At 49.3% G+C, this 12,215-nt stretch overlaps 1 protein-coding gene across 8 annotated transcripts in view; it reads right to left on the bottom strand.

Annotated features, from left to right (window-relative positions):
- Positions 1–12,215, bottom strand: part of RERE (arginine-glutamic acid dipeptide repeats) — a 442,889-nt gene that overhangs the window by 103,146 nt on the left and 327,528 nt on the right. For all 8 annotated transcript variants that reach the window (XM_070079330.1, XM_070079333.1, XM_051858113.2 and 5 more), the window contains one exon: positions 6,539–6,637. In XM_070079330.1, coding sequence (XP_069935431.1) covers positions 6,539–6,637 — 99 coding nt within the window. The remainder of the gene's footprint in view (positions 1–6,538; positions 6,638–12,215) is intronic.

The raw sequence follows: 12,215 nt of genomic DNA, 5'->3' as shown, positions 1-12,215 counted from the left end.
GGATAAAACTTTCAGAGCTTATTTGTGTTTAGGTTGTTCACCTCAATGTATCACATCAAAATTGGTATGAAATATTTAATGGTTGGCAAATTTCAAGATTAAAACTACTGTTACCCTTGATGAAAGGGAGATACCCTGCAGTACGGTTGTAAGCAACGAAACCTTCACCTCGGCAACACCTGGATTTTTGCTGAAAGCTAATTCAACAAGAAAACAATTTTAAACACCAAATACAGCCACCTGCACAGGAAGCAGAGGGTGAGACGCACAGCTCAGTGGAGCGCCCAGCCTTACAACCCTGCAAGTCAGGCCAAACTCCACAAGGAAAATGCAGGCCCTGAATTTTAAGAAGAATTCAAGCAGCACCCCCAGTATTTCCACAACCAACAGCTGAATGCTAATTAAGAGAGCAGCATCAAGCAGCAAAGGAATCCCAGCGCAATAAGCAACAGCAGTAAACTCTGCCTGCAGCTCGCAAGCATAAACAAACAGGATTAACGACCTTCCAAGCATGCAAGGGTGACTTGATCTGTTTCGATTAGGTGCACTTCAGCCTGGGGCCTCTGTGTCATATTTAAATATGTTCATCATGTTTAATTAAAAACCTATTAATCTTGTTTCATTTTTTCTTTAAAGTTCTGATCTGTATTTCCTCCTCCTTCTCTTCACAAGTTCCACCAATCAGGAAGATTTTCTGATTGGTAATTTCAATACTCTTAGCATAACATAAATGAAACTGGCTAGCCATCAAAGTAACTCCCGCAAGCAGCAGATGTTCACTACTGTGGCTCCTTTCTTGACCATACCACAGTATTCACTAAGCGTCATGAAGGGACCTTGTATTTCTTCCAAAACGCGTCTCGATCGGGCTCAGTGTATCGTGCTTGGAATATAAGCCATGCGACAGCTACCAAGGTATTTCTCAGTCACTCCGTGAAGGCAAAATTCACTTTCAATACCTGGTATAGAATTTGGCACAAATTTGGATTCAGCTCAAAGAAGATCTAAAGTATCACTCAGCCCCAGAGCAAGTTCACTTAGCAAACACCATTATCTACACACACACAAATTGTCCAAGCAGCTACTGAGAAAACGCGTGGGAAGAGAGGACCTGCTGCGTGATTCTGAGGTCTAAGATCTCCAGAACCAGTGAGTATCTGAAAGGCCCAGGAAGAAGAGGCGGCAGCGGCAGTGGAGGAGGAAAACGCTAGACTGAGGATGACTTCAATTACAGCCCTGGACAGAGTGACCACCACGCTTCAAAGCCACACAGGGAGGGACACCCTCAACATCAGTAGGCCTCACCCTTTCCAAGGTCACAGCGGAGGAGGCTGTGAAACAAGAAACAAAGGCTGCTATCAAAGCAGAAAGTGAGCTGCAAATGCAGCTCAGGAGGGGGCAGAGGACCTGAGCAAAGCCTTGCAGACCAGTGGAGGGGCCTGTCCTGCGAGGAGCACGCGTGGGCAAGGAGCACGCGTGCACGGGGGAGTCCTGCTGTCAGGTGCGCATTCCAACAGCACTGCCAGAGGGGCAGGTGCTTCCAAGTAGTCACGTGAATGCGCAGGGAGACACAGGTAGCTAGATCAGGTTAACATACAACCGGCAACGACACTGAACAAGAACAATCCACATAGAAAACTGAGGGAAGTAAAAAGGGGGCTGGCCCAGGAACTTCTTTTAATAGGAACACGTTTGTTTTGAACATTCTTGTGATCCCTGGGGGAGAAAATGTGAATACAAGGGAGGCAGACCACAGGGACTCAGCCCAAATCCAGGTAAGTGGAGAGGGTTGTCCAGTTGTCCCACAAACCTACCCACGCCCTGATGTGCAAATCCTCACCAGACACTTCCTTCAGCCCTGCACTCCCTCCTCCCTCCCTCTCACAGTGATTTTGCCAAGGGAAGCTGAACTTCCTGCAAGTAAGGGAACCACTGCATCCTGAGGCTCCAAGTGGACCAAGCATCTCTCCAAACAAGATAAACATGAGCCCAAACTGACGTGGATTTATGCAGCTACGTATTATTTTCCTGTACTCACTGTTCACCACTTTGGGGGCCCATTTTGTATGTGAAAGTACAGGAGGACTCTCAGCTATGTGAGACTCCCCATCCCCCCTCATGCAAAAATCCCTGAGCAGTAGCCAGGGGGCCCCAGCCAGTATCTCACAATATAAGCAAGAGGTGCAGGAGAAGGAACTCAGCTTTCTTTTAAGCAGGAAGAGGGGACTTTGTGTTGTATATTTTAAAAATTCCAGAGGGAGTGAAGGTCATGGGAGAAGTGAAGGAAGCAGGGGAAAGAGCTGTGGCTGGGGAAGGGGCTGGAGGGGCAGAAGAGCAGAGGGACAGTGAAGGGGACACCAGGAGGAGGGGCAGAGAGGTAGGGGGAGGTGACACCAAAAGGACAGAAGGGAGGACAACAGTAAGCACCTGAGGCAGCTGCCACAGTGCACACGGACTGACAAGGACCTACGGGGTGCCAGGCCAGGACGCAGAGCGCGGAAGCAAGCTTGCAAAGTGTGGTGGACACCCTTGTTCCATGCTTTTTATCTCCCTGTAGCTTTCTTCCACCAAAGCATTTTGTAGAATTTTCAAATCTTGTCAATTAAAATCTCTTATCTCCCTCTTACATAAATACAATAATACATATCTCCATTTTACACAACACAACAGTATTAATATGATATCTCGAGGCCGGTGCCGCGGCTCACTAGGCTAATCCTCCGCCTGCAGTGCCAGCACCCCGGGTTCTAGTCCCGGTTGGTGGTTGGGGCTCCGGTTTTGTCCCGGTTGCTCCTCTTCCAGTCCAGCTCTCTGCTGTGACCCGGGAAGGCAGTGGAGGATGGCCCAGGTCCTTGGGCCCTGCACCCGCATGGGAGACCAGGAGGAAGCACCTGGCTCCTGGCTTCGGATCAGTGCAGCCACTTGGGGGGTGAACCAACAGAAAAAGGAAGACCTTTCTCTCTGTCTCTGTCTCTGTCTCTAACTCTGCCTGTCCAAAAAACAGGCAGAGCCAGAGAGTCAGAGAGAGAAATTCCATCTTCTGGTTCACTCCCCAGATGGCCGCAATAGCTGAGCTGCACTGATCTGAAGCCAGGAGCCAGAGGCCTCCGCTGGGTCTCCCATACGGGTGCAGGAACCCAAGGACTAGGCCATCCTCCATGGCTTTCCCAGGCCATAGCAGAGAGCTGGATCGGAAGAGGAGCAGCCTCAACTCAAACTGGCGCCCATATGGGATGCTGGCACTGCAGGCAGCAGCCTCACTCACCACGCCACAGTGATGGACCGTATTCCTCTTTTTTTTGTTAAAGATTATGTATGTATGTATGTATGTATTTGACAGGTAAAGTTATAGACAGTGAGAGAGAGAGAGACAGAGAGAAAGGTCTTCCTTCCGTTGATTCACTCCCCAAATGGCTGCTATGGCCGGCGCTGCGCTGATCCAAAGCCAGGAGCCAGGTGCTTCTCCTGGTCTCCCATGCGGGTGCAGGGCCCAAGCACTTGGGCCATCCTCCACTGCCTTCCCGGGCCACAGCAGAGAGCTGGACTGGAAGAGGGGCAACCAGGACAGAACCCGGCGCCCCAACCGGGACTAAAACCCGGTGCCCATAGAGGATGCCGGTGCCACAGGCGGAGGATTAACCAAGTGAGCCACGGCACCAGCGCTCCCCCCACCCTTTTTTTTAAAGAATTATTTTATTTATTTTAAAGTCAGAGTTACAGAGAGAGACAGAGAGAGAGAGAGAGAGAGAGAGAGAGAGAGGTCTTCCATTCTGCTTCACTCCCCCAAAGACCCACAACAGAGCTGAGCTGATCTGAAGCCAGGAGCCAGGAGCTTCTTCTGGTCTCCCATGTGGGTGCAGGGGCCTGAGGACGTGGGCCATCTTCTACTGCTTTCCCAGGCCATAGCAGAGAGCTGGATCAGAAGAAAAGTAGCCAGGACTCTAACCGGTGCCCATATGGGATGCCAGCACTGGAAGCTGGGGATTTAACCCACTGCACCACGTACCGACCCCCCTATCCACTTTCAAGCCAGCTCCCTGCTATGGCCTGGGAAAAGCAGAAGATAACCCTAGTGCTTGGGTCCCTGCTACCCATGTAGGAGACCCAGAAGAAGCTCATGCCTCCAGCCGGGCCCAGCCCTGACCACTGTGACCATCTGGGGAATGAACCAGCAGATGGAAGATCTGTGTGTGTGTGCATGTGTGTGCATGCGTGCGTGTGTGTGTGTGTCTCTGTCTGTCTCTGTGTGTCTGTGTGTCTCTGTCCTCTCTCTGTAACTCTTTCAAATAAATAAATCTTTAAAAAGAAAACCTCAATGCTTCCCCTTGGTCACTTTCTGTAAGATGTGTATACATCTCTTGACTAATTGTGTAAGATTTTTCAAATTTCAACATTAACAACAACTACAGTAGAGCAGGTGTTTGGCACAGCAGTTAAGACTGTGCTTGCAGGGGCCGGCGCTGTGGTACAGAAGATGACGCCTCCACCTGTGGCGCCGGCGCCGGCGTCCCATATGGGCACCCAGCTCCCTGGTAATGGGCTGGGAAGGCAGTGGAAGAGGCCCAGGTGCTGGGGGTCCTACACTCATGTGGGAGACCCGGAAGAAGCTCCTGGTTTCAGATCAGCCCCGCTCCAGCCTCCGTAGCCATCTGGGGAGTGAACTAGTGGATGGAAGACTTTTCTCTTTGTCTTTGTCCCTCTCTCTAACTCTGCCTCTCAAATAAATAAATCTTTTTTTTTTTAAAAAAAAAAAAAAGGACTCTGCTTGCAATGCCTACATCCCGTATCAAGGTACCTGGGTTAGAGTCTCAATTCCAACTTCCTGATAATACAAACGGGCACACTGGAGGCAGGGGGTGATGGTCCCTGCCACCCAAGCAGCTAACCGAGACTGGGTTCTGGCTGCTGGTTTCAGCCTGGCTCAGACCTGCCTGTTGTATGCACTTGGGGAGTGAACCAGCAGATGGAACAAGATCTTTATCTCTATCTCTGGCTTTCCAAAACAACAAAACAGCTACACTAACTTCAAGTCTGATAAGATGAAAACCTCGAGGGACCACACGCACCAGGGCCATCGCCGTTGCTTCCTGGTTTACCCCCCTCCTCTCATCCCCACCACCTGCATCCACAGCCACTCCATGAACAAGTTCTCTTGGTTCTGTCTTCAACGCAAATCTCAGATCTCATTACTTCTCATCTTCACCACCAATGCCATGCTGCTTGATCATATGGCTTTGGCCTGGACCATCCACTGGACTCAGCAGGGGAGTGAGCCCCACTGTCAGAGAAAGGTGTACCTCTGTTCAGACACTGCTCATGCAAAGCAATCGCCACACCTGACCATGGTCTGCAGGCCATACCTGATCCCCCATGAGACTCCCGGGTCTACCATCCATTCCTCTGCCACCCCCTAGGTGCTAACTGCGTAAGAAATTTCAAAATTCAGCTTTGCGAACATGACAACCATGCTTCCACCTTTGGGCTCATAATTCTACTCCCCCATGCCCCAAAGATTCCCTTCCCTAATTCACCAAGATCTCGCCTAGGTGGGACTCACCCGCCCTCCCCAACACCCCTCCCCTCCCCCAGGGTGGTACCCCCACGAGGCTGATTCCCCCTCACTCCCCTACTCTGTTTTCCTCCTCCCTTTACCTCTAACCAAACACAAACCGATGTGAGATGGAGCCCCTCCTAAAACATGGCTCACGTAAGGAGGCACGCAGTAGTGTTCCTCCAAAGAGCTGCTGGCGCAGCACGTGGCACACAGTGGGCACTCAGCAAATGCTGATGGCTGAAATCAAAGAGGGAGATCAAGAAAGCACACCCACTTTCTACAGCTCCCTTCAGAGCACACTGGAAGGTGCAGGCAGGGCTCGTAATCAACACGCATCAGTGCCTGCGTCCACACTTCATTACGCGTGAAGGGCACACGTCACGCTGCACTGCAGAAGCATGAGGAATCTGTTCACAAGTCATGAGACTGGTGTAGCTTGAGTGTGTCTGCTGGGTGGGAACCCAGGGATCCGCAAGTCTGCACTGCTGGGCTCATTCCGCTCTCCCAGCCCTTCCTGGTGGCCACAGCGAGGGCTGAGGTGTGTACCCAAGCCTGTGCTTCCCGCTCCAGACTACCGCTCTGCATCCAGTTAAGGGACTTGCAAGTCTTCAAGATGAAACAAGGCCTTAACTCTGCTCTAGGGCATAAATCAACTGATTTTAACTGGCTTGTGTCTCAGAATAGGGAAGTAACAGGCTAGCTTGTGACCAAAAACAGACCCAAATTAATTTTTTAGGAGTAATTATCAATTTCTCCTCTTCCTATGAAATTTCAAAGAGTCTTTCCCATCATTTACAGAAACTAATCTTACTAAAAAAATCAAGCTTTTCTATCCAATTTTGACGCATGGAGACTCTTCCCCCTTGACTGACGGATGCCACGGGCAGTCTGTCCCCACGACAGACGCCTCTGTAGGGGAGCTGTGCCCTGAGGAGCGAAGCCCTCAGCGACCCAGAACCCAGGTCCGCGCTGGTTCATGCTCACCACTTCCTCCTCGGTCCAGCCCTTCTCAATCAGCTTGGGCACGGGCTTCTTCACCAGGCGCTGCAGGGCTTTGCCAGCATCATAGCCGCTTTCGTGGAGCTAGGAAAACAGCAATTCCGTTAGACAACTGCACCAAATGACAGCCCTGCAGGCAAATCAATACAAAGCCAGCCAGCACTTCCTAGAATAGCAGACTCATGAGAGGGACACAGTCTCACAATCAGGTTAGTCCGTGAGGCGATCTGTTCTCCAACCACTCCCCTGCCCCCACCCCCAACCCCACTGCAGCCCAGCAGTTCCAGGGGTTCCAGGGGTTCCAGGGGTTCCAGCGGTTCTGGGAGAGGCAGACAGGGGAATCAAGGAGCATTCTGGCAACAGTAGGAACAGGACTAAGAGCACTGGAGTAACATCGGTGAACATCTGGCCTAGCCCAGTGCTCAGCACACTCCTTACCCTCACGATCCTACCTGGACCCATAAGGAAAGTACCCCTCACTCAGCCCTGGGCGACAGGATGCTGACACTGCAGACAGCAGCTTAACCTGCTACGCCACAGTGCTGGCCCCAAGATAAGCTTTCTAAACGGGTGGTGTAGTCCATGCTACAAACGTTGATTTCTGCTTTCCAGCACTCTCATCTGAGAAAACTCTGAGAGCCCCTTACCATCTGAACCCCTACGTGGTCCATGTTTTCACCTATATATACATGCCCATGATACAGTTTGAGCTACAGATAAGGTGCAGTAGGACATAATAACTAATAGAACAATTATAAGAAACCACAGTCAAACTTATATAAGCATATGAGTTGGTTATTTCTGGAATTCTTCCATGTAACATGGATCACAGTTGGCCGTAGGGAAGCAAATCACAGACACAAGAGAACATAACTTCAATGACATTAAAGATGCACGCTCACACACTAACAGCGATTAGAGCTCATACAGTTCTTTCTTTTTTTCTTTTTTTTTTTTCTGACAGGCAGAGTGGACAGTGAGAGAGAGAGACAGAGAGAAAGGTCCTCCTTTGCTGTTGGTTCACCCTCCAATGGCCGCCGTGGCCGGCACGCTGTGGCCGGCACACCACGCTGATCTGATGGCAGGAGCCAGGTACTTATCCTGGTCTCCCATGGGGTGCAGGGCCCAAGCACTTGGGCCATCCTCCACTGCACTCCCGGGCCACAGCAGAGAGCTGGCCTGGAAGAGGGGCAACCGGGACAGAATCCGGCGCCCCGACCAGGACTAGAACCCGGTGCGCCGCCGCCGCAAGGCGGAGGGTTAGCCTAGTGAGTCGCGGCGCCGGCCGCTCATACAGTTTCACAACAAAGGAAGGTTATCTTCAGAGAACTTCGGAGGAATTACTGGACTTCACCCTTCATTCCTTGAACACATATGTGCTCAGTGCACGACCGTGGCAGGCAGCCTGACAGGTGCTGGGGAGGCCATGGCTGTGAACACAGAGGTGTGTGACTGAGGGCAGTGCACACTCCTCAGTGCCAGCTCTATCTAAACATCACACCCCAACTCCGGGATCCTCAAAGATTAGGTTCTGCTTTTTCTGCACAACGCATCCAAAGCAAGAAAGCCCTTCTTAAAAGGAGTTTGTTTTCCGGAGGATTATGAAAGACTTTCTTGTTTCAGACAGGGGCCAATGTGACATTAGAAAAAGAGCTGAACTAGACATTTCAATTGTATTCTTCACATTAAGTACATCTGGTAAGAGTACTGAAATACTGGCTATGTTTTTTAAAAAAATAATTTAATTATTTGGAAGAGTTATAGAGAAAAGGACAGAGAGAGAAAGATCTTCAATCCACTGGTTTACTCCCTAGATGATTGCAATGGCCACCACTGAGCCATGCCTAAGCCAGGAGCCAGGAGTTTCTTCCAGGTCTCCCACGTGGGTGCAGGAGACCAGACACCTGGGTCATCCTCTGCTACTATCCCAGACAAGGAGCAGGACCAGAAGTAGAGCAGCCAGGACATGAGCCAGAGCCCATCTGGGATGCCCGTGTTGCAGGCGGCAGCTTTACCCACTATGACACGATGCAGTCCCCAATACTGGCTATCTTAAATTTCTAAAAATTGTCATTAAAAATATTTTCCTCCAGTATAGCATCTAGCACTGAACACTTTAAATAATTTCAATTTGTGAAAAATGCTATGTGGGTTTCGAATGTTTAACACCTGCTCATGCCCACACAGAGGCATCCACATAACCAGAAAATCCCACACAGGCTCCACAATACTGCCAAAGTAAAAGGTTTGGGGCTGGCGCTGTGGCACAGCAGCTCACGCTGACAGCTGCAGTGCCGGCATCCCAAATGGGTGCCGGTTCAAGTCCCAGCTGCTCTACTTCTGATCCAGCTCTTTACTACGGCCTGGGGAAGCAGCAGAAGATGGCCCAAGTCCTTGGGCCCCTGCACCCACATGGGAGACCCAGAAGAAGCTCCTGGCTCCTGGCTTCAGATCAGCCCAGCTCTGGCTATTGCGGCCAGCTGGGGAGTGAACCATCGGATGGAAGACCTCTCTCTCCCTCTGCCTCTCTTTCTTTCTCTGTGTAACTCTGACTTTCAAATACATAAATAAATCTATCTTAAAAAAAGTAAAAGGTTCTCAAATGTAAATCAGCTTTTCACTGTTCCCCTAGAGAAGGCTGCTGAAAGGAACTGCAACGAAGATGAGGAAGGAACCCCAAAGTCTTCACTCTGAAGCCACAGGCACGCGACTCCAGCAAGAGTCTGTCTGTTCTGCAGTCAGGCCAGGCTGGGGAAAGCCGGGAGCGAGTGCAACTTCAACAGTGTCGAGACTGCACCGCACGGAGCCACTCAAAGCAGCTCACTGCGAAACGCAGGGACCAAACACAGCATCTGGGCTCAGTCAGTGCTCAATCTGCAAATGTCCCTGACAGGAGAGCACTCAGACCCACAGCAGCCCCACCCCCCACAGCCACTGCACAGGGGTCAGCAGAAGCCACTTCCAGATGCACCCACAGCTGTGTGGCCAGTTTTTTCTTTTTTAAAATCCAATGATCAAGGAAACATTTACTTGCAAATCTGTCTACCTCTTTCCACGTCACTGAACTGGATGACTGTACTTACACAAGCAAAAGCTGTCTTCACTAAAACACAGGTCAAGGTCTGGAGTTTACTGCTGGGAATCCGACCACAGTGATTCCTCACCGAGCCATCCGTCCTCTGAGTCACTAGATCACAGACATCCTTATTTTGCATCGTGTCCCGTGATCCCTGGGCTTGCTCCTCGGAGTCCTCAGACACATGCTCTTTCCTCCCTTTCCGGTTTGTTCCTCGTCAAAGAGCATGTGCCAATTCTTGCCTATTGGTCACCCAAGACCTCCTCCACCATGAGTCTGCATCAGTGGGGCCCACGTCACACACATTCTCTCTGTCTTCTGTTCACTAGACAGAGTAACTAAGTAACTCCTTATACCATGGTTAAGCTAGCAATAGTATAAACTGGTGTGCAAAGCCAGGCATGAACTTTCCAGAGTAGAACAGTAGGGTATTTTTCTGCTATAAATAATAGAAGTTTCTGTTTTAAAAAACATTCTATTCAGGGCTGGTGCTGTGGCATAGTGGGTTAACCCACCGATGCACCCAAAATGGGTAACAGCTGGAGTCCTGGCTGCTCCATTTCCAATCCAGCTCCTGCTAATGTGCCTGGAAAAGCAGCAGAGGACCGCCTAAATCCTTGGGGCCCTGCACCCAAGTGGGAGACCTGGAAGAAGCTCCTAGCTCCTGGCTCTGCCCTGCCTCAGCCCTAGCTATTACAGTCATGTGGGGAAAGACCTCTCTCGGCCTCATCTGTCACTCTACCTTCCAAACAAATCTTTAAATTAAAAAAAAAAAAAAAGTCTTTTTTGTAACTGAAAGGCAGACAGAGAGATGGAGAGAGAGAGAGACAGAACTCCAATTCACTGGTTCACTCCCCAAATGCCTGCGACAGCTGGTACTGGACCAGGTGGAGGCCAGGAACCAGGAAATTCATCCCAGGTGGCCCACAGAGATGGTACAGACCCCAAGTACCTAAGCCATTATTTGCTGCCTCCCAGGATGCACGCTAGCAGGAGGCTGGGACTTGAACCTATACACTCCAAAATGGTAAGATGTCACCCCAAACAGTGTCTTGACCGCTGGCCCAAATGCCTGCCCCAGTAATAGTATTTCTGAAGAGCAAACACTTGGTTTGGTTTCACTATAGCAGAAGTAACCACTACACTACTAAAGCCTGGACACACTGAACCAGTGCCTTCTACAGCCTTACGGACAAAAACCAAAGGATTTGGGGCAGGAGGCAGATTCTCATACCAGCTTTGGCCCAAGTCAGCAGAGTGAAGTTTTCATCTGCCAAATGAGCGTAAGACCACCACAGCTCAGCTGTGTCACAGAACATGGAGACACTGACTGAGACACAGCATTTCAGGGTCTAAGTGGCTCTACACTAACAAGGGAGGGAGCAAGCACTCGGATCACCAGTGGGTCAGCAGAGCCAGTGACGCTGGAATCACTGCACATTCGGCAACTGTGTCACTGGGGGAAAGGGTCAGGCCATGAGCAGAGAAAGGCTTTCTGCATAATTGCCCAAGTTAAATCTGCTGCTCTCACTCTGCCTGACAAATCATTCCCTGCTTATTACTTTATATAATTTAATATATATAAGTGCTTTACTGGCAAGCTTCTCGAAAGAATAAATAATACTTAATGACTGCCTACAGTTTAATTAACTCATGATTGAACTTCTCATGGATTGCCATAAACATTAAATTATATCCTTCCTCAAAGCTGCTGTGGGTAGAAATCCTGTTTCAGGCTTTAACTCCCCTGCCTAAACAACTCGGAAATTTCAGCAAATTTGTATGTTGGCAAAAGAGGTGAGAGAATCAACCCTGAAGCTCGTTTAGAAGTGTGTTACTTCACAGAGCAAGGATGAGGTCTTACTTTTAAAACGATTGAAAATGTGCACATGTCCGAACACCCCATTTATATTACAGCAGTCATTAAACACCTCTGGATCCCAGGCAGTCTTATTAGCATAAACTCTGTGTATTACCTTCAGGTTTCAAGTTTCTACTCTGGCTTCTCATTCCTGCTGCCATTTTCTGTCTGCATGATACTGCAAATAAATTTTCCTCCTGGCACAGCTCAGCTGTCAGGCACCTCTGTTCCATAATGAATCCATGAATTACATCTCCCTGGTCTGACATCTCTGGTCTCACACATCAAAATATTGTTCTTCAATTGTAATTTATAACTTAATTTAAATGTCCCTTTGCTCATGACCTTTTTAGATCAAATGGCAGTGCATCTGGCAGTTTTTACTACCCCCAAGCATCCTCTTGCAATTATAGCCACTGTAGCAACTGTAAAAAAAAAAAAAAGCCCATCTGAGTTGGACCATGGTCAGGCTAAATATCAAGTAACTGCAGTCCATTAAGAACAATATTAGATTTCAAAGTCTTCTGCTATGCAAGATATAGTTTCTACATATGGCAAGAAATTGTCAAAATAACTTAGAAAACAAAAAGGGGAGATTTGGAGATTTTAAAATCCCTCACGTAGCTTTTTTTTTTTTTTTTTTTTTTTTTTTTTTTGACAGGCAGAGTGGATAGTGAGAGAGAGAGACAGAGAGAAAGGTCTTCCTTTGCCGTTGGTTCACCCTC

The sequence above is a fragment of the Oryctolagus cuniculus genome, chromosome 7, assembly GCF_964237555.1.
Source record: "Oryctolagus cuniculus chromosome 7, mOryCun1.1, whole genome shotgun sequence".
Classification (NCBI taxonomy): Eukaryota; Metazoa; Chordata; class Mammalia; order Lagomorpha; family Leporidae; genus Oryctolagus; species Oryctolagus cuniculus.
Note: the sequence above shows the minus strand (reverse complement) of the source record. Positions and strands in the feature narration are given on the sequence as shown.